Source organism: Syngnathoides biaculeatus, chromosome 9 (assembly GCF_019802595.1).
Source record: "Syngnathoides biaculeatus isolate LvHL_M chromosome 9, ASM1980259v1, whole genome shotgun sequence".
Classification (NCBI taxonomy): domain Eukaryota; kingdom Metazoa; phylum Chordata; class Actinopteri; order Syngnathiformes; family Syngnathidae; genus Syngnathoides; species Syngnathoides biaculeatus.
Window position 1 is genome coordinate 16975151 of NC_084648.1, and position 26687 is coordinate 17001837.

The following is a 26687-nucleotide window of genomic DNA, read 5'->3' on the forward strand; positions in this document are numbered from 1 at the left end:
CACATCCAGACCACAAGAGGGAGCCACAAGACAGGTCAAAAGAGCTCATTGTGGGGACCAGGTTTTTAAACAGTGCATAAAAATACAAAACGATAATAATCACCAGTATCGATGAACACTATGAGGTATTAATTTCACGATCTTTATCAGTGTGTTTTTGTTGTTGTTTGGTCTGACTTGCGGGTGCAAACTAACCGAGCACTGCATGGCGGCAGTGAACTCAACTCGACACACTTTACAATTTGCATCATTTTGGCAAAGAGTGAAAGCGTTTTTCAAAAAAGAAGCTTTAAGCTGTTTAACGCCAGTCAAACTGAACACAAAATGAAGTAAATATCATGTACCGTAATTTAAACAAACATACACGTTAGCCTGGCGGCGCATCTAGTTAGGGCATTGACCTCACATTTCCGAGGACCGGAGTTCAAATCCCGGAACCACCTGTGTGGAGTTTTCTCCGGGCACTCTGGTTTTCTCCCACATCCCAAAAAAATGTGAATTAAATGGAGACTGTCACTTGCTCCTAAGTGTGATAAACGCAACTATTTCTTGCTATGTGCCCCCTTAGCATGTCAACGGTGTTTTGCATTGTTTGCTAGCATTAAGCTAAAAGGACTTTCTTTAGGCATAAGCAATGTTAGTGTTGTAGATATACATCTAATTGTCTTTTTCTTATGCATAATTTTGGCATTAATCACTATGAAAAATGTTTTCCCATTGTATGCAGTAAAATCTTCATTTAAATGTATAAATTTGATTACCATCTGTTTCATTATGTTTTTAAAGTTCTTTAAATGTGACCTCGTGTTTCTCGAAAGGCGCTTCATGAATAAAATGTAATATAACAAACGAATTAACTAACTCATATTTGTATAATTATGATTTTTGTTACTCGTTCCTCCTGTAAATGTGACTTTAAACATGATTATCATCATATTTTTTTGATGGACATGAATTCTTTCCACTTTTGCATTGTTTCTTATGGGAGGCTGAAGGGGAATCCAAAATGTTGATAAAAAACGAGAATGAATTTGAAAAAAAAAATGATGTAGACGCGTCTGGCGTCGTTTTCATGAAAGAGACGACCAAATATATATGAATGACGGCGAAATATGAATGGCTGAGCGCCATGAATGAAGCCTGCAGTTCCTCCAGTCGGTCTCCGGGTGGAAGTGTTCGCCAGACGCGCGTGGGGGCGGCGCTGGCGTGTGGAAGTTGTCACACAACACAAACACGCGTGGACCCGGGAGAGAAGGGGAAACACGCCGCGTTGGGGTGAGGGAATTAAAAAAAAAAAAAAAAAGAACGAGAGGGGATGGTGGAGGGAGGGAACGCAAGTCCGCTCACAGTCATTCGAGCCGGGGAAGGGCGAGGAAGGAGGCCGCGGACGATGAGCAGCGGAGCCGCGCCAGGCTTCCGAGTCCCGGCCACAGCGCGCCGAGAACCCCCGCCGACGACCCCCGGCGGCTCCGCTCACTTTCGGGACAGAAAAATAAGAAATTAAAAAAACAACACACACAAAAAAAAAAAAAACACACACACACTCGCGCATAGACAAGGAAAAAAAAAAAGTTCGTTCGTCCTCCCTGTACAATGGTCACAAATGGGTCAGAGCTGAACAGCACCGCGCCGGACCCCGACGACGACACCGCCGCCGCCGCTATCAGCCGCCCGCCGTGGGTCACGACAACTTTGGGCTGCTTCCTCATCTTCACCATCGTGGTGGACATCCTGGGCAACCTGCTGGTCATCTTCTCCGTGTACCGCAACAAGAAGCTCCGGAACGCAGGTGGGTCGCGCGCGCTTCGTCGCCGAGCGCGAGCCGACACGCCGGCTCGCGCTCGGCGGCGACGACGTGACGGAAATTGGGACGTTTTTGGTCGTCGTGTTCTGGAACGTAAACGACGACTGGACGTGGCTGTGATTGGAGCAATTGTCCCAAGAATAGTGACGATCCGGACTGTTCGGTGTTTGTCGTTAAATTCGGACGATTTAGCAAGTTCGAGAGCGGAACTGGCTCGACATAGCTTGATGGGATAATTGCACATTTTTTGATTTTTTGATTTTTTTTTTTTAATTTAGCAATTTCTAAAACGTTGCTACTTCGACATATCGTTTAGCTTGAAGGGATAATTGCACAATTTTTTTTTTAATGAAAAGGGGAGAAAACTCAGTGAGGACACAGTCCTTAAAAAATATTTATTTACATTGGTTTTGAATATCATAACATTGAGCAATGCCATTTTGTTATTAGTTTTTCTGGTGCCACTTTTTTTTTTCTTCCCCAGACTGACATGGAGGAACGTCAATTTAACAAACGGACCATTCGGGGGATCTGTCAAATCGCCAAATAAAACCCCAGTACGGCACAAAAGTAATTGTAAATAAATGTACGTTGATCTAAACTTACATGCAAGTATTGCCGCCATAAAAGGGGCATGATTGCTAGCGCTCGGGAGTGGGGGGACCACGGCGTCCGGGTTGGACAGAGTTGTTGTGGCGAGTCGGCGTCGCTTGCAAGAGCCGCAAGGAGAGAAACATTCTTACTTTCTCCCCCTCTGTCACATACCCATAAAAAAAAAAAAAAAAAAAAAACGCAGAACTCTATACTTTACCTAAATCGGTACCGCACAATTGAAAGACGGACAGTATACGATGAGCGCCCAAGTAAACAACATCGTTTATTCCCGGAGATACGTGTACCACCAGATTGTGCCAGTAAACAACAGTGGTCAGTCGCAGAACTGACAGACTTTGTTCGTTGCAAGGTGGGATTTTGAACTCCAACCGGACACTGCCATCCACTCCGTTAAATCGGGACTTCCTTGTTTCCGGGTTAAATCGAGGTTTTGCTGTACGGATGTTCAAGTTCCTGTACCCGCCGATACAGATACTGAGTCCCGGTACCGCTAGTAGTTTTGATACAGGTGCAGCAATTACAGGTCCCACCGCATTCTCTCTATCCTGAATGCTTCCCTGTCCTGTCCTTGTCCTGTCCTATACCGTCCTGTTCTTCCTTCACACGGTGTCCCACCACCGCCGCATACAACAATTGAAGCTAACGTATCATTGTACTTGGTATATTATGATGTACTTTCCTCATACTTCATCCAGCTGATCTCCCTTCGTACAGTATTTAGTTATCTTTTGTTTTTGTCTAACACCCGTTTAAAACTTTCTTCTCTCCGATTGAAATTCAGAATAGCGAAAATTTCGGTGGCAGCTTCTAGAGTGGAACAGTGAAACTGTTACAGCACGTAAAGGGTACAAATCCTCCATTCTGCGTGACCTAACAGAAACAAAGACATACAAAATATACGTAAAATATCCGTTAACACAAATAGACGATTCTTTTGTTGTAACGCGCATAATAATTAGCTGACTTGTCGCGCTAACTATTGCGATGTCAGAATTTTTAAACTTGAAACATTGGCGGTTGGTACCGGTAGCTTTCACGAGTACCCGATACTTTCTTGTAATGGTGGCGTTGTTGATAATTAAAGCTAGTTCTTCAGCTATTAGCCCTTGTCAACCTACCATTCGGTTGTATTATTTTTATATTCCCCCCCCCCCCCCCCTCCAATCAAGTATATACTGCACAGCCAAATACTGTATTTTCCCTTTTTGTGGCAGGCAGCCCGCGCCACAGCCTACTTTTTCAAGCGGAGGTAATTTCAGTGACCCCAAAGCGAGCGAGCACAGAGAGCTTAGCAAAGAGCCACAACCGAAGCAATTATTGGCAGTCCGGAGCCAAAGGGGGAAGCCCGCCGCGTCCCGGCATGAATGCTTCCTGTGACGCCGGCGATCGATGCCGCGCTGAGCTCGGGGGTCGCGTCCAACGAGGCTTTTCGCGTACGTCAGCTGATTTTGAAAGGAACTGATCTTCCTAGATTGTTTTGCAGGATTAGCCAAATATTGTTGACCCCAAGTGAGAGTTTTTACACCCATTTAGCAACATCTATCGTTAGCTTGCAATCATCGGGCAGCAATGTGAAATATTTCCATAGCTACAAAGACGCTTCTTTTTCGCTGTCCAGACATTCCAACTTCTCCTTTTCATGTCGCTGTTTCTTATGATTCAGGTTTAAAAATGGACGGCGTGCCGTGCCCGTTTTTAATTTTTCCCGTTTTTACGTTGAAATCGGCATCGTTCATACTTTGATGGGTGATTTAGTTAAATGAATTTGTTGTTGTGACCGAGGTTGACGATTAAAATGAGCAGCAGTTAACAATAATGATCGTATCATCGTCCGTCAATCAACCTGAATAGTGGAGGTGTGGTCTAAAGAGGCAAAGTTCTCGTGGCCGGTGGATCTACTTTTTCCTACTTTTTGAAGCTACACAGCAACATCAGTGGGCACAAACGGGTAAAACATCTTTATGATGTTGGGCTCAGTTGGTCATAATTATTCGGTTCCAACTGACGCTAGCGCTGAGAAAAGTCAAAGGTTATGCGCTGCGATTTACTGTTCGCAGAACAATCCCCTGAACGCACCGTGTGAACTTTTGAATTTCTTGCTTTTTGCTGCTGTCGGTTCATTTTTAGCCTTCTCATTCTTACTCCATTGTGGTTAAAATGTCTTGATTTGGTTTTACATGTTTGACAGAAGCATTTTTTTTTTTGTAACTTTAAGATACCTTTGCAGTTCACAGGATTGTCACAGACAATTGAAAAAAAAAAAACACTTTTTCAAATTCATTTAAAGGCCTCTTTACACTCGCGCGCTCCGTGATGACGCTGATGTCACACTGCGGCTATCCCATCCCGAGCGCCAACAACGCGGGCAGTTTTGAGCATGTGCTGCAGTTCCTCTCCAAGCCTGAGGTGTCGCTATGGCTGGTATTGGCTAGGACGCCGCAGGGTGGGCTTTCCCCAGCGCATTTTGGTCATTTCCAGTAGCCGGTTTTACTTTAATTCCGTAACAAGGAACCAAACGGAAACAATGGCGACAGTGGAAACATGTCTGCTTGATCAAATGGACCTAAATGACCAGACGATCCGTTTAATTATGCTGCAAAATCGATCGAGAATGCCGCGGGGTAGATGGTATGTGGAGTCGGGAGGAAGGGTGAGTATCTCATCGCAGCGTGCGACTAAAACGTGCCAATCACCAGAGATGAGCTCCGCGGCTTTCTCCACGCGGCGACATTTCTTGGCAAGTGCGCGGTAGGCTACGCACGAGCTACGCAGGAGGTGCTAAGCGGGGGCAGCGCGTAGGTCACGTGATGCAATGCGGGCGTTGTCGGTCGACGGAGCAGAAATTGGCCTTAACTGTTCACAACTGCGTGAAAATGAGCTGAGGACACCGATGGGACATGAGCGGAACAGCAACCAGCCAAGTGTACGGCGTAAGCATTTATTTTTCATTTTAATTTCAGTTCAAAGACAAAAGAGCACTAAGCAGGCGTAAAAGTTGATTCATCAGTGACTGGACAGTTTTCCAATTAGTCAACAGCTATTTCGACAATTGATCAATCATTTCAGAGGACTTTCGTTGAACTCGTAATCGTCCAAATCTGCTGAAATTCTCGCTCTCGTCAGTAAATGATCTCAAAATTACAATGATTATCACATCAAAATTATTAAAAACAGACAGAATCAATTTATGGTTGTGCATTTTTTTTGCAGTGTCAATTTGAAATAATCTCCATTTTATGAGCCGCTTGTCCTCACAAGGGCCGTGGGAGCGCTGGAGTCTATCCCAGCAAGGTGGAAGTGGGCTACAAACTGAATTGGTTTGCATCCAATGGTTGGGCACGTCTAAACAAAGAACCGTTTGGACCCACAATCACACCTACGGGCAATTTGGAGTCCCCACTTAATACATTTTTTTGGGGATATGAGAGGAAACTGGCATGCCCGGAGAAAACCCACGCAGGCAGGGCCGAGATTGAACCCGGGTCCTCAGAACTGTGAGGCCAACGCTTTTACCATCCTCTGAATTTCTCCTTCTCAAATAAATATAAATATTCTCACAATTACAATGATCATCCCCTCAGATTATTATAGACACACATAATAAATTTATGGTTGTGCATTTTTTTTTTTTGCACTGTCAATTTAAAATAATATCCTGTTTTGAAATAAAGGAATGGAAATTTCTAACCATTCATTTTCTGAGCCGCTTATCCACACAAGGGCCGTGGGAGCGCTGGAGTTTATCCCAGCAAGTATGAAGTGGGGTAAAGAAACTGAACTAGTTGGCATCCAATGGGAGGGCACATCTAAACCGAGAACCATTTGGACCTACAATTACACCTTGGGAAAATTTGTGTCTCCATTTCATACATTTTTTGGGGGACGTGAGAGGAAACAAGCATACCCGGGAAAAAGCCAAGCAGGCACGGGGAGAACGTGCAAACTCCACACAGGTGGGGCGGGAATTGAACTCCAGTCCTCAGAAACAGTCGTCTGCCTTGCTGTGGGACAATCACGACATACTTTTACTGCTTTGCAGTCATATTGCGATGTACGCAGTTGTCGGCCTTGAGTATGAATATGAAAGTTTGTGAGGGGGAGAATGGGGGGGAGGCGTTGGGTACATTTAGGGAAGGGTCTCTTTGAAGTAGTCCCATTATTCCGGCTAATTACATGCAAGGGGGTCATAACGGGGCCGCCTCCTTTGCCCGAGATCGCAGTTGCCGATCATGAAAATGCCCCCGATAGGGAAAAATTCCAACAATCCCTGGCAAGCGATTTGAATAATCGTCTAATTGTGTTTCGGGGCGGCCGCCGTCCCCCCGGACGCCGTGCCTCCGAGGTGCCGCTCTCCAATTGAAGATCGGGCGGGCGACGTGCGTGCCTAACTCGCGGCGAGCCCAGTTTTATTTTATTTTTTTTTTGAAATTGTCTTTGGGAATGTGGACTTGTAATGCGAAAGGGCGGGCAGGGCCGGATCGCCGCGGTTTTCTCAATCCGGCTTGTTTTAGTGGATCTGCGGTTTCATTTCGAAACTGAAAAACAGAACACCGAATCGTCAGATCGCCTCTTTTTGCAGTTCACAGAGATAATGTCTGAATTACTGAAATTTATGACACGCGTTAATGTCACCGCGCCGCGCACAGCATGCCAATAAATGGGCTCAGTGTTAGCATCTTTTGGAGGTCTTTTTTTGGACTCAAATCAATTAAGTCCTTGTCCACGGGCTGACAGGTAGATTGGATGTGATTCAGCACCGTGGAAGGCAAACTGCCGGGCAGCCGTAACCGCTCCACAACCGCAACTCGGTGCTATGTGACGGCTTATTTAGTCGTATGATTCTGAATTCAAGCAAGATTGTTGAAGGGGGAAGGGGGTGGGGGAGCACCCCCCCTAAAGTAGCACGATAACCCAATCGGTCCCAAGGCTCCAGATCATCTCCTTGCTCGATTAGATAAAAAAAAAAAAATGGCGACAATAAGAGTAAACAAAGAATGGAACGTATGCCGGGATGTCAGGTTATGGTTATGGTTAGGGTTGGGCGACCTTAGGGTTAGGGTTAGAGCCTAAACCCTAACCCTAAAGAGAAAAAAATGTGAGGAAAAAAGAAAAATTCTGTTAAAAAGAGATAGTGGGGTCACTTGATAGAAATCAACCAAATTCTTTTTCTTTTCCTTTCGGCTTGTCCCATTAGGGGTCGCCACAGGGTGTCATGTTTTTCCATCTAAGCCTATCTGGCGCATCCTCCTCTCTTAACACCCACAGTCTTCCTGTCCTCCTTCACCAAATCCATCAACCTTGTCTTTGGTCTTCTTTTGCCTGGCAGCTCCATCCTCAGCACCCTTCTACCAACATACTCCCTCTCTCGCCTCTGGACATGTCCAAACCATCAAAGTCTGCTCTCTCTAACCTTGTCTCCAAAACATCAGACTTTTGCCTGTCCCTCTAATGACCTGTTACCACCAAGCGAGAACCTCAACATCTTCATTTCTGCTACCTCAAGTTCTGCTTCCTGTTGTTTCTGCCGGCCTCACCACTGTTTTATAAAGTTTTCCCTTCATCCTAGCGGAGACTCTTCTGTCACATAGAACACCAGACACCTTCCGCCAAGTGTTCCAGCCCGCTTGAACCCGTTTCTTCACTTCCTTACCACACTCTCCATTGCTCTGTATTGTTGACCCCAAGTATTTGAAGTCATCCACCCTCGAGTCTTCTCATGCCGCCCAAACTTTTTAATAAAACTGGCTTCAGATACTAAATTCTACCAAAAATTTAGGAGGGTGTTTTTTCCCTCCCGCCCCCAATGTGTGACCGTTTGAGACATTTTACAGATCGGACTTGTTTATGTTGACCAGACTTACATGTTGCTGAGTGAAAGTGGCTTTGGCGGCTCAATCCTGACAAAAAAATAAATAAATCAGGAAAACACTTTGGAACCAAAATGGTTCAACCAAAACTGCAGATTTTTTTTGTCATATCATTTGATGGCTTTTTGACACTTTTCGCAGTCTCCATCGCTCTGTATCGTTGACCCCAAGTATTTGAAGTCGTGCACCCTCGCCATCTCCTCTCCCTGGAGCTTCACTCTTCCTCCTCCCCGCCCCTCACATCCATCCATTCAACAAAATACAATATGTAAAACTAAAAAAAAATAATAACAGGAGAAACATTTCCTTTGCCGTTCTAGTGGAAATTTAAAAGGCAAAAAAAAAAAAAGAGCAATTATGAACCAAGTTGACCTATTCAGTGCGCCGTCGTCCCGTTTGATGGAATTCCGCGATAATCAAGCGACATATGTAAAGCTGCCCTTTTCAAACCGCAAAGCGGCGAGGCGGGTGACGCGTTTTAAGTTGCGATTCAATTTAGAGGAAGTCAGCAGTCGCTACCACTCGCGAATTAATTGATCCTTTGGAAAATGTAAGCCGGGTAATGACCTTATAAAATATGTCAATGGCAGTGCAAAAGTAAGAAAAAAAAAAAATATGCGTGAAGCTGTCGAGTCAAGTCTTAAACGAGTAGATTTTGAATTCCAGATTGTCGAGGTGCGAATAATAAATACCCCAAATCCTAGCGTGCTTTGACAAGAATTTAATAATACACGTGTGACGTCTGTAAAGATGTCGAGGCATGTAAAAAAATACAAAAAAAAAAAAAAAAACAGCGAGGAAGTGGACATTTTTAGCTCCTCCTTTTAGCGATTTTCGCTCGCCATTCATAAAAGCAAGACATTCACAAAAACGATATATATATATATATATATATATATATTTTTTTTTTTTTAAACGCAGGAATCCCCCCCGGGAGTTTATTATTTTTTATTTTTTTTTGCACCGTCACCGTCTTACTGTTGTGAGGGTGACACGCGAGTTCAACCCTCTCAGCTATTGCGTGACTTGGCGCCGCGCCGGCTGCGATGTTATTTCCGGCCATTTCCCATTCATTAAAAAAAGAGAGAAAGGAAAAAATAAAAAAATAAAAACCCCTCTGACGTTGTCATCGCCCTCGGCGTGATGAATATTTTACGTACACGGAAAAAAGAAAAACATTAATGCGGAATTAGGCGGAATTTTTCCGACGTCTGCGATTTAAAAATGGAGCGTTGCGGGGTTTTCTAAATATCGAGTGGCTTTGTTTTGGGAAGATCGGAAATTGGATCACGCGAGCGTAAATGCTCGGGCGAAAGGAAAACAAATCCTCTTGTGTCCGACGCCAGCTTCCTGCTTGAGGAATTCCGAAGGCTTCGTAACGAACACTCAGCCGTGACACCTGATTTCTATCACATCATCCCCGTTTGTTTGATTTGATTTTTTTTTTGATGGTGGATTACCTTGCTGAAGTTTCTGGGTGTTATTTTAAAAATTATGATGATTAACATCCCCGCGATGGAAATCACATTTTCAATGTCGTTTTGTTTGCTAGTAACCGGGATTGTACGTTATGGAAGGGTGAGGAAAGGACCAAGGAAGAACAAGAATTTCGATACATCGTTAGCGGTGTCAAACTGGATCATAATACTCTTGTCAATTAATCTTTGTGTCACGATACAATTGTCAAATTGTCCATACGTACTATTAGCAAGCCATTTCCATATCAAGCCGCTACCGTCCTACCACTTCACGATACCATTGTCAAACGACAAAAGTATCATGTTACTGTCAAAGGTATCACACTGTATCGTGATACTATTTGCTAATCATTGCTGTATTGTGATATTGTTGCCAAGTTATTGCCAAATGGTGACATATTGTTGTCATGATTTCATTGGCAATCTATCAAAGTATCACTGTTTTCTGGCATTGTTACGCTATCGCTGTATCGTCATACTTTTGTCAAGCTATCTCTGTACAGTATTTCCGTCCATCCGTTTTATTTGCCGCTTATCCTAACGAGGGTCGCGGGGAGTGCTGGAGCCTATCCCGGCTGTCATCGGGCAGGAGGCGGGGTACACCCTGAACTGGTTGGCAATCAATCGCAGGGCACATCGAGACAAATGTGATCAATTTAGAGTGTTCCAATTAATGTCGCATGTTTTTTGGGATGTGGGAGGAAACCGCAGTGCCCGGAGAAAACCCACACGGGCATTAGGGTCACAAAATAAAAAAAAAAAAAAAACTCTAACGAAAGACTAACGAAAAAGCAAACAATACAAAATGTATTCTTTAGTACGCACCGAACTAAAATATTGTGGTAGTTCCAAGTCCAGAAATTAAAAATTTTTCAAACTTTAAAATTGCTCCACTTTAGGGAAAATTGGTGGGCGGCACGGTGAATCAGCTGCTAAAGCGTTGGCCTCGCAGTTCTGAGGATGCGGGTTCAACCCCGGCCCCGCCTATCTGGAGTTTGCATGTTCTCTGCGTACCGGGCACTCCGGTTTCCTCCCACATCCCAAAAATATGCAACATCAATTGGACACTAAATTGCCCCAAGGTGTGATCGTGAGTGCGTCTGTTGTTTGTCTCGATGTGCCCTTCGATTGGCTGGCAACCAGTTCAGGGTGGACCCCGCCCCCTGCTCGTTGACAGCCGGGATAGGCTCCAGCACTCTCCGTGACCGTTGTGAGGATAAGCGACAAAGAAAACAGATTGGATGGATGAATACCTCAATGTTATGGCGTAGTGCTTCCGAGTCGTTCTCGGTGACACGAAGCTAGTTGCGGGCAATATTAATTTGTGTTTAAACAGCCCGGCAGCCATTGTTCAGCTAGACTACACACCGGGCCCGGTGCCAGCAGTCGTGGTATCAAGGGGGGGGGCACGGGGGGATGGGGGGGTTGGGGCGGAGTTTGTGCATTGATGCCGCTTTTGTCAGCCCGACCGAGCCTCCCCTTCGGCCTCACCCGGGCAGCCGTGAAAGACTGTCGGGTATTTTTCTGTCAGGGAAGCAAAGCACTCAGCTCCGTGCTAACATTCGTGCCAGCGGTAATGTAGCCAATGTATGTTTTTTTTTATCACATTATCATGCCAGACTGTTCAAATAAACCAAACGGTGCGGCGGAAAATCCTCCAATATTCCTCCGGAATATGATACATCCGTGCATCTTTATCCCCCAGGTCTCCGTAGGATAAAACACAAGGTACGCGGGCGTTATTTAATTAAAAGCGCATTTTTTTTTTTTTTTTTTTTTTTTTGCTCGCTTACCCTCGCCGTTCTCGAGGCCCGCTACGCCGGGTCAGTACCGCCGCGGCGCTGAACGCCAGGATGGGCATCGGAGCGGGCGTCTTAACGAGGATGCCTGAGAATGGAGGTGGCCGTGTGGGTGGAACAGACAAACAAAAACAACAACAAAAAAACACCGGACTAATTAGGGACTCGGCACGATCCGGCGGGTCTTGACTCGACAATTAATTTACAGTCTAGCGGCGATGAGTAGCTTGGTCTTGGGGCGTTCACAATTCCAAACGATTCATCCCTTAACAGACCTTGCTCGCGATGGTTCCGAGTGTCTTTGGACCAGATAACCTTCCTCAAGCGCTCCGAAAATCGCTAATCACGTCTGCCGTGCCGAGGGACACCGTCTCGAGGATTAAGATGTTGTCAATACGGCAACGATCTAATTAGCTGGCTGATCTCGGCGCAAAAGTTCCGCGCGCCGATTGATGATATCTTTTGTTTGGACGACCTTATCTACGGATGCCGGACGCAGTTAAAATCATCGCACACTGTTCTACGGTATGTTTTCAGTAACCCTTTGGATATTTGCTGAAAAACTCATTTTTTTTTAAGCTTCTTTTAGTCAGGCCGTAGCCTTGTCTAATAGAAAAAAATGGATTTACCACAATCAGGGGACATCTGCAGGCAATTGCAAACCTTTTTTGGTAGCTGAGCGCGTTAATTAGCCAAAGATCTTTAGTCTCGCCACTTCCTGTCGATACGCAGACTCGTCCCCGTCTTTGATGAGGCTTCGAGAGTTGGACAGCCGGGTGCCTTGAGGTCCAGTCGTTTGTGTAGAGCGAGAAGAGCAGAGGGAAGAGGACACCACCTTGAGGTGCCCCATTGCTGATAGTTCGCCTTGATGAGGTGGTCTCCCCCATCCTCACACTGCTGTTGTGTCCTGCCCATCAGGAAGTTCTAGATCCACTGGTAGATGAGCAAAACTACTTTCCATTTGTATTTTATATATTCTTAATATAATGTAAGCTAATAATACCGTTTTAATGTAGTTAATGCACTAATAGTTCACAAATATTAAGGGAAAAAATTATTCCCCTTTAAAAAAAATTAAAAATTACAGAAAAAGTGTAAAAATATTACAGAAAATGGACAAAACACAATATTTGAAAGAAATACAAAATTGGAACACAAATATTTTAAAAAGCTGTAAAAAAAAATTCAAACAATACAATACAATATTTCAGGGTGTACCCCACCTCCTGCCCGAAGATTGCTGGGATAGACTCCACGTGACCCTCATGAGGATAAGTGGCTCAAATAATGTATGGATGGACATAAAATATCAGAGAACATAAAAAAGAAAATAAAAATATTTTACAATAAAACTATGTCCATGAGGAATTAAAGATAAAACAAGACAAATACACAAATAGTAAATAAAAATACATTAGGATGAAGTATGATTAAAAAATGATCAAAGCTTTTGAACAAATACAACAAAATATTCTGGAGAAAATCTGAAATTTGGCCAGATGAAAATAATGACTTGATCTTGCAGACGAAACAAATGTGAGCCAAGTGAGTAATTAATAGTTCATTTATGCCAATAAGTCCCACATTTTGTTCCTTGATGCAATTTCAAGCGTTGAGCTTTTGTGCTGCCGTAAATCACGATTAAATACCCGAGTGAATAAATACATATTTTTTTGTCGCAGCATTACCCTTGAACGCGGAGAGATCGGCTTTGACGTCAATGCTGTCTTTTTGCTGTTTGACAGCATATTTTCAGGCACGCGTCGGCGTGTTTTTTTTTTTTTCCAATTTTATTTTATTTTTTTGAGGTCGACTAGGCAGGAAACGCCGAGCCAGCAAGCGCTCCTATCAGCTCCCGGACCATTTTATGATTTTCTCATATTTGCAGGATTATCTGTACACACGGCGTGCCTGCGGTAATCCCTTCTTAAGATATGCTTTGCGAACCCGCCGTGATATTATGTGTGATGCGCCCCCCCCCCCACCCACCCCCTTCTCCCCTTAGATATCACCAGTGAGAAAACGTCCCCCCCCCCCCCCCCCCGATTTTGTCTTTTTAAGGTTTTACATTCTGCGGAGAGTTTGGCCCCTCCCTTATTCCTCCTTATTTTTCCAGTCGCTCCGTTCCTCTTCCCTTTTGACCTCGCCGGCTTCATATTGCACGACACCCTGTCTGTTTGCACAATGCTGATTCAACACCCCCCCCCAACCCCCCCGTTGAGGTCCAAAGATCTCATGTTCTCAGGCCTCGTACCTGTGGACTCACGAGCTCTTGAGGGCGGACTCGCCGTCCCTGAACCTGACAAAATTCTGCCGTTAGAGGGCGATCGTGCGCACATACACGAGACGTTCAGTCATTGTCTGACCTTGTTGAGTTGACTGAATTTTGTGTTTTACGACGATTTGATACGTTTTCTTCGCCGAGCTCCCCCCCCCCAGCGGAGGAAACTACCGTATTTTCCGGACCACAAGCCGCTCCGGAGTACAAGTTGCACCAGCCATAAAATACATAAAAAAGTAGGAAAAAACATATAGAAGTAGCATTTTTGGGGGAAATTTATTTGATAAAATCCAACACTGAAAAATGAAAATGGAATACAGGCAACAACAGGCTGAACGGTATGCTTACGTTACATAGCACAACGAGAACGTGCCTGATATGTTAATATCCATCCATCCTTTATCTACCGCTTTTCCGGGTCAGGTCCCGGGGGGGGAAGTAGCTTCAGCAGGGATACCCAAAATTCCCTTTCCCCAGCCACTTCTTCCATCTCTTCCGGAGGGATCCCGAGGCGTTCCCGAGCCAGCCGAGAAACATAACCTCTCCAGCGTGTCCTGGGTCGTCCCAGGGGTCTCTTTCGGCGGGACGTGCCCGGAACACCTCACACGGGAGGCGTCCGGGAGGCATCCGGATCAGATGCCCCAGCCGCCTCATCTGGCTCCTCTCAATGCGGAGGAGCAGCGGCTCGACACTGAGCCCCTCCCTGATGACCGAACTTCTCACCCTATCTCTAAGGGAGAGCCCGGACACCCTGCGGAGGAAACTCATTTTGGCCGCTTATACCAGGATCTTGTTCTTTCGGTCATGACCCGCAGCTCGTGCCCATAAGTGAGGGTAGGAACGTAGATCGACTGGTAACTTGAGACCTTTCGACTTAGCTCCCTCTTTACCACAACGGACCGATACAAAGTCCGCATCACTGCAGACGCTGCACCGATCCGTCTGTGGATCTTCCGCTCCATACTTCCCTCACTCGTGAACAAGACCCCAAGATACTAGAACTCCTCCGCGATATGTTAACATAACATATTAAGTTATTCCGATAACTATAGCATAAATAACTTACAAAGAAGTTTACCAAGACGATCCGTGTCACTCCAAATACCCGTTAACTAAAATCCAATAAAATGTTCATCCTCGGTGTGACTTGTAAACAATTCCGCCAACTCCAGCGGTCGACAACGCGCCGCTCTTCGTCGAGCCATCCAATGACTTCCCAGAAAGTTGCATGGCTGATTCACCCGGAAGCTGCGCTCTCCATCTGTCATTAGATACACGGGCCTATAGCGCCCTCTTACGGTTGCCAGTGTGAAAATAACAGATAAGCGACTCGAAAAATGGATGGATGGATATAAAAATGTGTTAATGATTTCACATACAAGTCGCCGTGGAGAATAATTTGCACCCCCTGCCAAACTATGGAAAAAAAAAAAACTGCGACTTTTGGTCTGGAAAATACAGTAAAAGGTTTTGCAATATAACACGACCCATGTGTCTAGTAGTTATTGGACAAAATTTAGGCTTGGCAGTATTTCTGAAAATGGCCGACATAAGCCAGGAATGGCAACTTCGAAGCAAAAACGCTGGCTTCCTGTAGCGCTTTGGTTCTTGAGACTTTTTCATGTCTCCGCATTATGGACTTGCCTTCAAAGTCTGTTTTTATTCCTGGGGGCGCTTCCAACGCTTTTTTTTTTTTTTTGTGGTTTATGGTAAGTCATCAAAAATGTTCGCCGTGCTCCACTGAAACGCAATAACTGATACTAAAATGTTGTTCAGTATTAGCGCCAATGCATCAACTGTACATGCTTCAAATTTAGTAGGACCTTAATTTACGGCGACTTTTTTCACGCTTTCAACCCTGCCGTTTATGCGGTGATGCGGCTAATTTGTGCATTTTTTTCTAACGCCTCAAGGGGGCACTCGAGCGGAAAAGGGAAGAATGAGACCTGTGGAATATATGTGCTGAGGAAGTGAGTTTTACCGGTCGGGCCCTGTTCGTGCTGCGCTTGTGTGTTACTGCCATGTCTCAGGGATTTTTGTTATTTATTTATTTATTTTTTTAACCAGTATGGTTTTTTTTTTTTTAACCGGCCCTGTTAGCACTGCGGCGCCAGTGTTAGCATTAGCGCGTGGTGGTGCTAGCGTTAGTACGCGTGGCGGCGCTAGCGTTAAACTCTCTGTGTACCATCTTTCTTTGTAAATATCTCGTGTTTCAATGTCGGTTTCAATGTTGCGGCTTTTAGACGGCTCCGGACTATGTACTGTATGTACCAAATGGTATTTCCTTTACAAATGTACTCGGTGAGGTGCGCTCTGTAGGCCGGGAATTACGGTAATTGGACAAAATTTTGATGCTGAGTTGGTTTTTGAAGAACCGCAGGAAAACGGGCAGACCAAGAATGGCAGCTGCAAACCAAAATGGAAGACTTCCTGTTCGTTGCATGGGTTTCATAATCTTTTCGGTATTCTACTTATGAAATATTGTACACGTCCGCCATATTTGAGAGTGCTAAGTAAATCTAATTTCAGGTAGTGAGTTTTCAAACAACTCACTGTTCGTCCAGGGTCCTGCTGACGGCCAAAGAAAATGTCAAATCCGAAGGGTTGAACCTTGGACGCTTGCAAAACTGGACTCTTGAAGTATGGGCTGGGGGGGTGGGGCGGGGTGGGGGGGCAATCCATCTTATTAAATTAAGCTCAAGAAAAAGACAGATTGCAACTGGCAAATTGGCACACAGGACTTGCTGACAGCAACTGACTGTATTTTTTTTCCTATTATTTATAAAAAAAAAATCATATTCCGGATGTTAATGTTGCAGTCTTGGCGTGACAACAGGCTCTTTAACGAAGGCAATGTCACCCCCCCCCCCACCATTTCACACCTCCCACCCCCGCCACACCAACTTCCTTTATCATGCTCTCATTCTGCTAAAAGATTCTCTTTTTTTATTGAACAAAAAAAAAAAGTATGCTAAATGAGACCAAACATAAAAGCGAGAGCAGACATTTAATTCCAACACCCCCCCCCCCCCCACCCGACCCCGCCGCCCACTTCGACCATTCCTGTCCATGCCGGGCTATTTTTACATATTTCATATTTACAATACTCTACAGTGAAAACTTGTTTCTGCTTGACGGGAGCGCGGCGTGACGCACGTTGCTGATGCTCGGGGCAGTGAGATCAAGTAAAAAGCGAATGCTCATCCGAGGGGAATTATGCATAACACACGCATACCGCGGAGCGCTAACGACTCCGCGGCATGCACGCGCACGGTCTCCGGCGTCTCGCCGCGGGACGAGGCGAGGAAGGGCGCCGGTTTGAATCCCCCCCCCCCCCCCTGCTCAAGCCGTGCGGGCGGGCGGCGGCGGCGTTTTCCCAAGGTGCCCTTGGACGAAGCACTTAGTCGGACGCCGCGACTCGGTGGCCGGCAGTGAAGAAGCGTGCGTGCGCTGTTCGGCGGCTTCCAGCTGCGAATGCGTCACATTGCGTGACCGTTAGAGGCGGCCACTCATGGAGAAAACAAAATAACGCAGTCGGCTCGGCCTGCCGTTCGACGTGTAACACAACACTTGGACGTGGCGACTTAGCGTAGCGTAGCGTACCGTGCCACCGCGCGTTTTTCTGAAAAATACCTTTGCGGAGTTCAAATCGGCGGCAGCAATTTAGTGGCGCGATGTCGGGTGCTTGTTGTGTGTAAAATGTCAAGTGACTAAATTTGACACGTGCTAAATACATGCATTCACTGGAGACTCTAAATTGCCCCAAGGTGTGATTGTGAGTGCGACTCTTGTCTCTCTCCATGTGCCCTGCGATTGGCTGGCAACCAGTTCAGCGTGTACCCGGCTTCCTGCTCAATGAGAGCAGGGAAAGGCTCCGGCACTCCTGAGACCCTTGTGAGGATAAGCGGCTCAGAAAATGGATGGATGAATGAAATATTCAAGTTTTGTGCAGTGACAAAACTACGTTGCGTGTTAAAGCAAAAAAAGGAAACACAACAAAGTACTAAAAATAGATTCTGCACACAGTTATTGATAAAGGAAAGTTGTGAACGGCATGTAGGTTTTGCACAGTTGTGAGTTTTTATAAGAATATTTTATCCATCCATCCATTTTCTTAGGGGGGGGGGGTCCTAACCCTAACCCTGGAGCCTATCCCGGCTGTCAACGGGTAGGAGGCGGGTGGGGTACACCCTGAACTGGTTGCCAGCCAATCGCAGGGCACATGGGGACAAACACCCGCACTCACAATCACACCTACGGGCAATTTAGGGTGTCCGATTAATGTTGCATGTTTTGGGGATGTGGGAGAAACGGGAGTGCCCGGAGAAAACCCACACAGGAACATGCAAACTTCACACAGGCGGGTCCGGGATTGAACCCAGGACTTCAGAAATGTGAGGCCAATGCTTTACTAGATGGTACATCGTTCCGCCATTTCAAGAATATTTATAAGAAAAAAAAAAATGTTCCCTGTCTGTTGACTGTGGTACTGCATGCGCAAGTCTGGTGTGGTGGAGAAATATGTTAGAATAGTACAGGACCTGTATGAGGGCAGCAAAACAGCGGTGAGGTGTGTCCGAAGAATTTAAGGTGGAGGTGGGACTGCATCAGGGATCCGCGCTGAGCCCCTTCCTGTTTGCGGTAGTAATGGAAAGACTGACAGATGAGGTTAGACTGGAATCCCCTTGGACTATGATGTTCGCAGATGATTTTCTGATCAGCAGTGTTAGAGAAGAAGATGCGCGAGATTAGATGGACAAGCTGAAAGGAAAAGAAGAAGAAGAAATCTATTGACTAAGTGTTTTTCATACTCAAGTCGTACTGGCGCGGGTCCAAATACCGGAGACAAATTCCTTGTGTGTTGTCACATACTTGGCCAGTAAAGCTGACTCAAAAAAAAAAGTAAAACTACTCCGATCAGTACAATTCATCCAAAAGGTTACTTGAGTAAATTTAATGGAATAAACTTTCCCACCCATCACTGGTCCCGGGGCGCATATACAGGTTGGGACTGAAAACTATTCGCACTCACACCACTGAGTGGGAACTGAAGCTGGACGGATGACAGGCAGGTGAACGGCTTCATTAAAACAGTTGCAAGATTTGTCAAGTGGTACTCTGCATCCGAGCGCCCCGGTTGGTTAGTCACGTTCCTTTAGCCCGAGAGACGGCCGTGATTCATAGGAAGCGCGCGTAATGACGATTATCGCGGTAGACACATGAATGTCATTTGATGTCGGCGGAGTGAATGGCGCTCCGTTCAGAGTGCCGCAGTCGGCGTGGAGGATCTCGGCCCGCTTCGCACGCCATTGGGTTTGGCTTACACAAAAACAAAGGCGGGGGAGAATTTGTGTTGTTTTTATCGAGCTGGTCTCGCAGTCTCAACCGAGAGCTATCTGGGTTAGGAAGAACACGTTAGGGGGTCATTTTTGGGGTTTGGGGTTCAGGAAAGAGTTTTAGGAACAGAGGTTTCTGCGTTAGTCTTAAGGTTTAAGGTGTTAAGACTTGAACATGTGAATGTTAGGATTAGGGTGAAGGGGCTATAGTTGGGTTTAGGTTTCGAAATTTTAGATTTGGGGTTTAAGGGTGATGGTGTTACCTTTAGGGTGAGGTGTTGGATTTAGGATTGGAGGTTTCAGAGTTAAGGCCAAGATGCAGGGTTATTGTTTGGGTTCACGTGTCAAAGTGGACGTGTGACTCTTGGGATTAGGGTGAGGGGTTACAGTTAAATTGAGGGTTCAGGATCGTGGTTTAGGATTTAGGGGTGCTGGTATTATATCTAAGGTGAGGTGTTGGGTAAGGGCTAACGGTCAGAGGTTTGGGTTTAGTAGAAGTGAACCAATAGGATTAGTGGACGGGTTTGGGTTTAGAGGGTTAGAGTTTAGGAGTCAAGGTGTCTCTTCAGTTTTGGGATTAGGGGTGGATTTGTCATTGTTAGGGTTAGGGTGAGGGGGTTTACGGATGGGAACTACGGTTAGGATTCGTAGTCGTGGCGTTAATGTTAGGGTTGGGTTTCAGGTTATGGTTCAAGGGTGTGTCTTTCACGGTCTAAGGTTAGGATTGGGGTTTAGGACCGATGTGACGAGGTACCGATAAAATGGTGGAATTGTTTGTAACGTGTCTAAATTCCGCGCTAGGACCTGCGCTTTTTCGGACAGCTCACAGTGGAACTCCGACACACAATATACAAAAGAGTCATCGGAAAATAAAAAACCTTCCAGTCACTCGCGTTACGCAATCACCACCAGCTCAGAATGTTCCGAGGGATTCGTCATGGAGCACATGAGTCTGGAAAGACCACGATAACAACAACAGCGTGTTTGTTTGCGTTTTACTGCTCGGCCTCATCAGTCGTTAAATTATCCTCGTCATATAGTTGTGTTATTCTTTCATTACAACCTTGATCAAATTTGTGATTTATGTCGCCGCGGCCCCACTAGCTGGTTGCCATTTTTGCCATAATTTTTATATCGATATTTTTGTTTTTTTTCCCACTTTTAATGGTAGGAAAAATGTCTTAGCATCACAATCTGTCACTTTAAGTGTTGAGCAACCTTAACGCCAAAATAAATAAACGACGGCACCGCACGGCATAAAAGTATTGAATGGAATTTCCGTAAACGTTTGATTCGCTGACGAGTTGAACCGAAATGCTGAGGAATTTTGTTCAAATACGGAATAACAGATTTAAAGATGGAATGTTTTTCTCTCTGTTGAGAAAAGGGGACGGCGGTAAAATGTCATTGCTCTTTGTAAAATACAAAATATGTAATAGAATTGGGTTGCGAAATGTGGAATGGGGGCAGGTAACGATGGAACGATGTCCCTGAGTTTGGAAATATTAATTTGAGGAATATTATAAGTGTATATCTGGGATGAGCTAAACATTTTGAAGTTGGAGAGGTTTGAAACATTAAAAAATGGAGAATTTTGGGAAGATGAGAGTTTTGTGAAGAATAGAAGGCTGAAACTTAATTTGTGTTTTGGGAATTTTGAATTATTTGAGTGATCAGTCAACCGCTTTTCTGGCACAAGTTTATTAATTGATGTAACATGCAATTTAGAGTTTTTTTTATTTCAAAACTACAATGCAGTTATTATATATATTTGTTAAAATATGTTTGAAGGAGGCGGCATGGTGGAGCAGCTGGTAAAGCATTGGTCTCACAGTTCTGAGGTCCCGGGTTGAATCCCGGACCCGCCTCTGTGGAGTTTGCATCTTCTCCCCGTACCTGCGTGGGTTTTCTCCAGGTGGGCACTCCGGTTTCCTCCCACATCCCAAAAACACGCAACATTAATTGGACACTCGAAATTGCCCCTAGGTGTGATTGTGAGTGCGGCTGTTTGTCTCCATGTGCCCTGCGATTGGCTGGCGACCAGTTCAGGTTGTACCCTGCCCCCTGCCTGATGATGGCTGATGGCTGGAATAGGTTCCAGCACTACCGTGACCCTTGTGAGGATAAGCGACTCAGATAATGAATGGGTGGATGTTTGAATAATTATATGCACAATATATTGCTGGCATCGGACCAAAATCCTGCATTTGCAAATTTGGCCATTTTTTTTTTGTTTGTCTTTCTACGAGTTGATAATATTGATCAGTCCGCACGTATTATTTTTAAAAATTATTGACTTATATAAAGTATTGAGAATTGCTCGCTCATTTTGATGATGCTGATGGCCCAAAAATATGCTGTTTTTAATTGATTTATTTTAAATTTTTTTAGTTGCGGGGATTCTGCACGATGCTAATGATAATTTAGATATATTTATTAATTTGCGATAAAGTGACATTTCTACATAGATATGACTTTAATGAAGGTAAATGTACTTAATTTTGACAATTATTTAAAAGAGAATATATCCTTCATCTTATTTTCGGCCCGTCATATTTGACAGTGAGGGCATCCGGCGTAAAAACTGTGCCAAACAAATACGCGTTCATCTAAGATGACACTCTGTGGCGACCCCTAACGGGACAAGCAGAAAGGAAAAGAAGAAGAAGATGTTTGACGGAGCCTCTCTTGGTACTGTGCCGCATTCGTTCCGATCTTCTGTCACATTTTGGCAGCGCGTTGGCGCCAATTGTCAGGAGGCGGATCGCGGCGCACACCGGTTGGCCCGTCGCGTTCGTTAAAGTAATTAAACGAGCCGTACACACGCCGGATCGCCCGTGCCGATCCGTCAACGGGCTGGTTGCGATTATCGTATGCGATGATCAAACGTTGTTGGCATTTGAACAGCATCCAATGTTGCTGGCGAATGATGTGAGGAAAATATTGTGCCACCACGATTAAAAAAAAAAAAAAAAAGACGCGCAAATGTAATGTAGATATGATATCACTGACAGCAGTGAGACACCGAACAAAAAAAAAAAACAAACAAAAAAAAAAAAACCGCTCTTTGCTGACTGTTCTGCCGCCGCGGTCGACAAATTAATTTCCATTTTCAATCTTGAAGCGTCGGGCGGGCTCAAACAGTGGCAGCCTGCGTCTGAAGACGGGAGTTGATAAGCAAGTTCAGGGGGAAAGTTATTCAAATTGAAAACTTTTTTTTTTGTATTATCAGGCGCAATGTGAAAGAACAACTTTATCTTAAACATCGTTTCGTGGAGGGAGAAAAAAAAAAAGTCGTTAACTTTGTTGGTTAAGCCATGAAAGTTAAAACAAAAGAGGTTAGATTTCATATAAAAGTGCCTTTTTAATTACTTAACATTAACGTTTTCAAACTTTTTTTGCACCCGTTTTTTCGGAGTGTACTAATAAGATGTGTAACAACACAACGTTCAAAGGACCAAAAAATTAGAGGGAACGTTGGTGCTAGCGCTGATAATTTAAAAGCGGGGATGGGGGTGGGGGGGGATTTCCTTGTTTGTTTAAACTTCATATTTCCAGATGATCTCAACGACAGATATTTTTTTTTTAAAGGTTTTGCCTGTGAAGTGAACAACGGCGGGCAACGTAGCATCGCACACTAACGCAAATCGGAAGATTCTGGCCGATCCCTGACGCTGACCTTACCGTATAGAGCAGAGGTTTACGTAGGGTAACGTTTGGCCGCAACACGCTTCCTTGTACGGGGGCTGAAGCCTATCCCAGCGGTTTATTTTCTTTTTTTTTTTTTTAAATACACATTGAGCTCATTTGTACGGAGCCCCAAAAGGGAAATTGGGAAAAAAAAAAAAGTAACTGGTTTCTCATTGTAATGAGTAACTAGTCCATTGGATGTGTGCATGTATAAAAGACCCTTATTCCTCATTCCTTATTCAGGAAGCTACCGCTAGCAGGTAAATAAGCTGCGACCCATAGGTAGCCGTTTACTCATTATAACTCATGAGTAAGTTACTCATTACAATGACAAAGTCAGTCATTACAATGAGTAAGTTATTCATTGTAATGCGTAACTTACTCAAAAAAAACTAGCTGGTTTCTCATTATAATGAGTAACTTACTCATTACAATGAGAAACCAGTTAGGTTTTTTTTTCAATGTCCTTGAAGGGGCTCTGTACATTTGAGAATAATGCATATTTTAAAAAAAAACAAACAAAAAAAACATCTGTCACGGAAAGGTTTAACGAAGTTTAACGTGTAGCCGCAACACGCTCCCATGTACAGAGGAGCCAACTCGCTGTCCTTTTTTTTTTTTCCAATCATAGTTAATGAATGCGAGTTTGCGTAAAACCAGGGGTGATTTATTTAAATATTCGTATATGCATTGAAAAAAATCCGAGTGGCACCGTCACTGTGTGGGATTTATTCTTGATTGAGAACAGATCCAGCAACGAAGTATTTGTACACGTGCAGACTTTTCTCCGCTTTCAAACTCTTCCGTGTAAATCTCGACGACTTATTCACCAGATCCACGTGTAGATCCAGTTGTCCAAGACTAGCGGAAGCGGGTTAACAGTCCACTTATCAGTAAAAACATCAACTTCAGCATTAAATATGAGTCCTCTCATTTTTTTTCCACGTACCTTCGTTTATTATCACCTTCTAAATGTTTAACGGTATCGGACAAAACTCTTGTCGTCGTGCTATAAAACATATTTTCGCCTCGTTTCCAACCGACTTGGCATTGAAGAATAGTTTGTTTGACCGGCACTTCTGGCCAGTGATGTGATTTGATGACGCGGGCGCACGAGCTGCTCTATATTGGGATGATAAAAGTCTTGAATCTTTTTGTTCAGTTCAAGAATGAACTTTGTCAAAATATCCTGGATTGTGTTCGCAGACCAAAACTTTCCATGAATTCATTGTGCTTTGTTAAATATTTACTGACTTACCCCGAGGCGGTGTGCGCGCTTGTGTGTTTGTGTGTGTGTGTGTGTGGGGGGGGGTTAGGGGGGAGCCCCCCCGGCCCCCCCCGCTGACTGTTAACAATGTCTCGCTGTGTCTCAATTTGTTCTGAAAACATGTTCTGTAAATTAATTCAATTAGTCTATGAAAACAAGGTGTCATCACAGTCTGTTTTTCCGTGCGTTCGTGATTGGATCCAAGATGAGTTCACGCGTCTAAACCTTTAGGGGGTCTGGGGGGGGGGGGGGGGGGGTCTTTGGGATTTTGATTACAAAGAATTTGGTTTCCTGATGTGGTAAATGACACCCACGTTCTCTGAGTTGTTACGACCTCGCTCGGAGGCTGCAACAAAAAGGGAGATGGCTCTGGTGTGAGGATTGGGAAGATTTTATCGAGGTAAATCAGACTATCCATCCATTTTCTTAGCCGATTATCCTCACAAGGGTCGCGGGGAGTGCTAGAGCCTATCCCAGCTGTCAACGGGCAGGAGGCGGGGCACACCCTGAACTGGTTGCCAGCCAATCGCAGGGCACATCGAGACAAACAGACGCACTCACAATCACACCTTGGGGCAATTTAGAGTGTCTAATTGATGTGGGAGGAAACCAGAGTTCCCACCCGGATAAAACCCACGCAGGCACGGGGAGAACATGCAAACTCCACACAGGCGGGGCCGGGATCAAACCCGGGTCCCCAGAACTGTGAGGCCAATGCCTTACCATCTGAGCCCACCGTTCATTTATGATCTATGGCAATTTGGATTTTGGGTACAGATTTTTATGATAATCATGGGCAAAGCCAAATCTAGAGTGTCAATTTATTCTCTAGATTTGGCTTTGCGGGCCACATAAAATCATGCGGCGGGCCGGATCTGGCCGCCACGCCTTGAGTTTGACACCTGTGGTGTGGGGTATTATCCATCCATCCATCCATCCATCCATCCATCCAGTTTCTTTGCCCCTTATCCCCACTAGGGAGTGCTGGAGGATATCCCAGCTGTCAACGGGCAGGAGGCGGGGTACACCCTGAACTGGTTTCCGGCCAATCTCAGGCCACATAGAGACAAACAACAGTCACTCTCACAATCACACCTTGGGGAAATTTAAAGTGTCCAATTAATGTTGCATGTTTTTTGGGATGCGGGAGGATACCGGAGTGCCCGGAGAAAACCCACCCTGGTACGGGGAGAACATGCAAACTCCACACAGGCAGGGTCTAGATGGAACCCTGGTCCTCAGAACTGTAAGAGCAACGCCTTACCGGCTGCCCCACCGTGCCACCTAAATCATACTACGCATATCAAAGGAGCCAGTCAAAACGTTTACCGGAAGCGGTTTGCGGGAGAAGATGCAAAGTTGGCCCAGAAATGTCAGTTCTTACGAATGAACGGTTGGCTGTTACTTTCTGCTCTTAAGGATGCCATCTTTAAAGCGTTCTCTCCTATGTGGTGAGACTCTGACGTGTAAAAAGCGATTATCCGCTAAACCTGTTTCTTGTTCTTGTTGTAGCAAAGTACGGCGGTCGTTATTCCGTATCAAGATCCGGAAAGTGAGCCACATCGGCCGGGGCGCTCCACACGTGTTCAAACCTTCGGCGTGGTCGGTTTTGGAGCACAGTTGAAGAGACGACGCGTATCGTGGGAGGGGGTCGACGTCGCACAATGGGCATTTATCGACGTTGTTGTTGGCGAGTCGATGTTGATAGTTGTTGAGCTTGTGACGCCAACGGAGTTCTGATAGAGTCGATCTCACGGGTCGCAGGAGTTGTCTTTCGGATTTGGCTACTGGAGGCGGGGTTGTCGCCCGCGATCCCGTCGGCTACGGCGGTTCGATGGATCGCCCCTGTAGTCCTCTCCATCGACGAACGACCGATGAATGTACCGCTCGATCGATGGCTCGATATCTCGGACGGTTTTGCGCAACGCTCTCGGGGCCACGCTTCTTGCCTTGTCATCTAGTGATTAGGGTGTCCGGCGAGGTAGCACTGAACTGCTCGCGTACAGGAGGAGCTAAACCTGGTGGCCACGATGACCGAACTGAAAACTCAACAAAGAGCAAATGAATGTTCCCTCCGGATTGGGTGGAAGTTGGAGAAGTTTCACTTTTAAAGTTGGGTCTCAATGCAGGTTTACTCATTTCTATCCATCATTTTGTACTTGAGCGACTCCACCACTTGGGATTTATCGAGGTTTTTATTTGTTTGTTTAAGTGTGAGGACGAAACTGAGGTTTTAGTCACTGGGCCTGAGGCCAAGCGAGATCAACTTGTGATTAAATTACAAGTGCTGTCTGTAAAAGCTTCCTCCTAGGTGTGATTTGTGACTCTTAGCTCACTTATTTTCAACACCAAAACATGACAAAAACAAGTTTTTCATCACTGAAAGACGATAGCATCACGTGTTTCAGGGTCAATTCTAAAGTTTTTGTTCAGCTATTTAAGTGCCTTAACGGTCTTTGGCCTTCTTATCTTTCAGAGTTGGTTTCACCGTATGATTCCTCACAAGCGCTGTGGTCCTTTAGTTATTCCTGAAGTCAGGACACACACTCG

The 26687-nt window shown here is 45.1% G+C and overlaps 1 protein-coding gene across 1 annotated transcript in view; it reads left to right on the forward strand.

Annotated features, from left to right (window-relative positions):
- Positions 1-829: 829 nt before the first annotated feature.
- The window catches only part of mtnr1aa (melatonin receptor 1A a), a 54146-nt gene continuing 28288 nt past the window's right edge, over positions 830-26687 (forward strand). Inside the window, exon 1 of the mRNA XM_061828904.1 lies at positions 830-1789. Within this exon, the coding sequence (XP_061684888.1) occupies positions 1594-1789 (196 nt within the window). The 5' untranslated portion in view covers positions 830-1593. The remainder of the gene's footprint in view (positions 1790-26687) is intronic.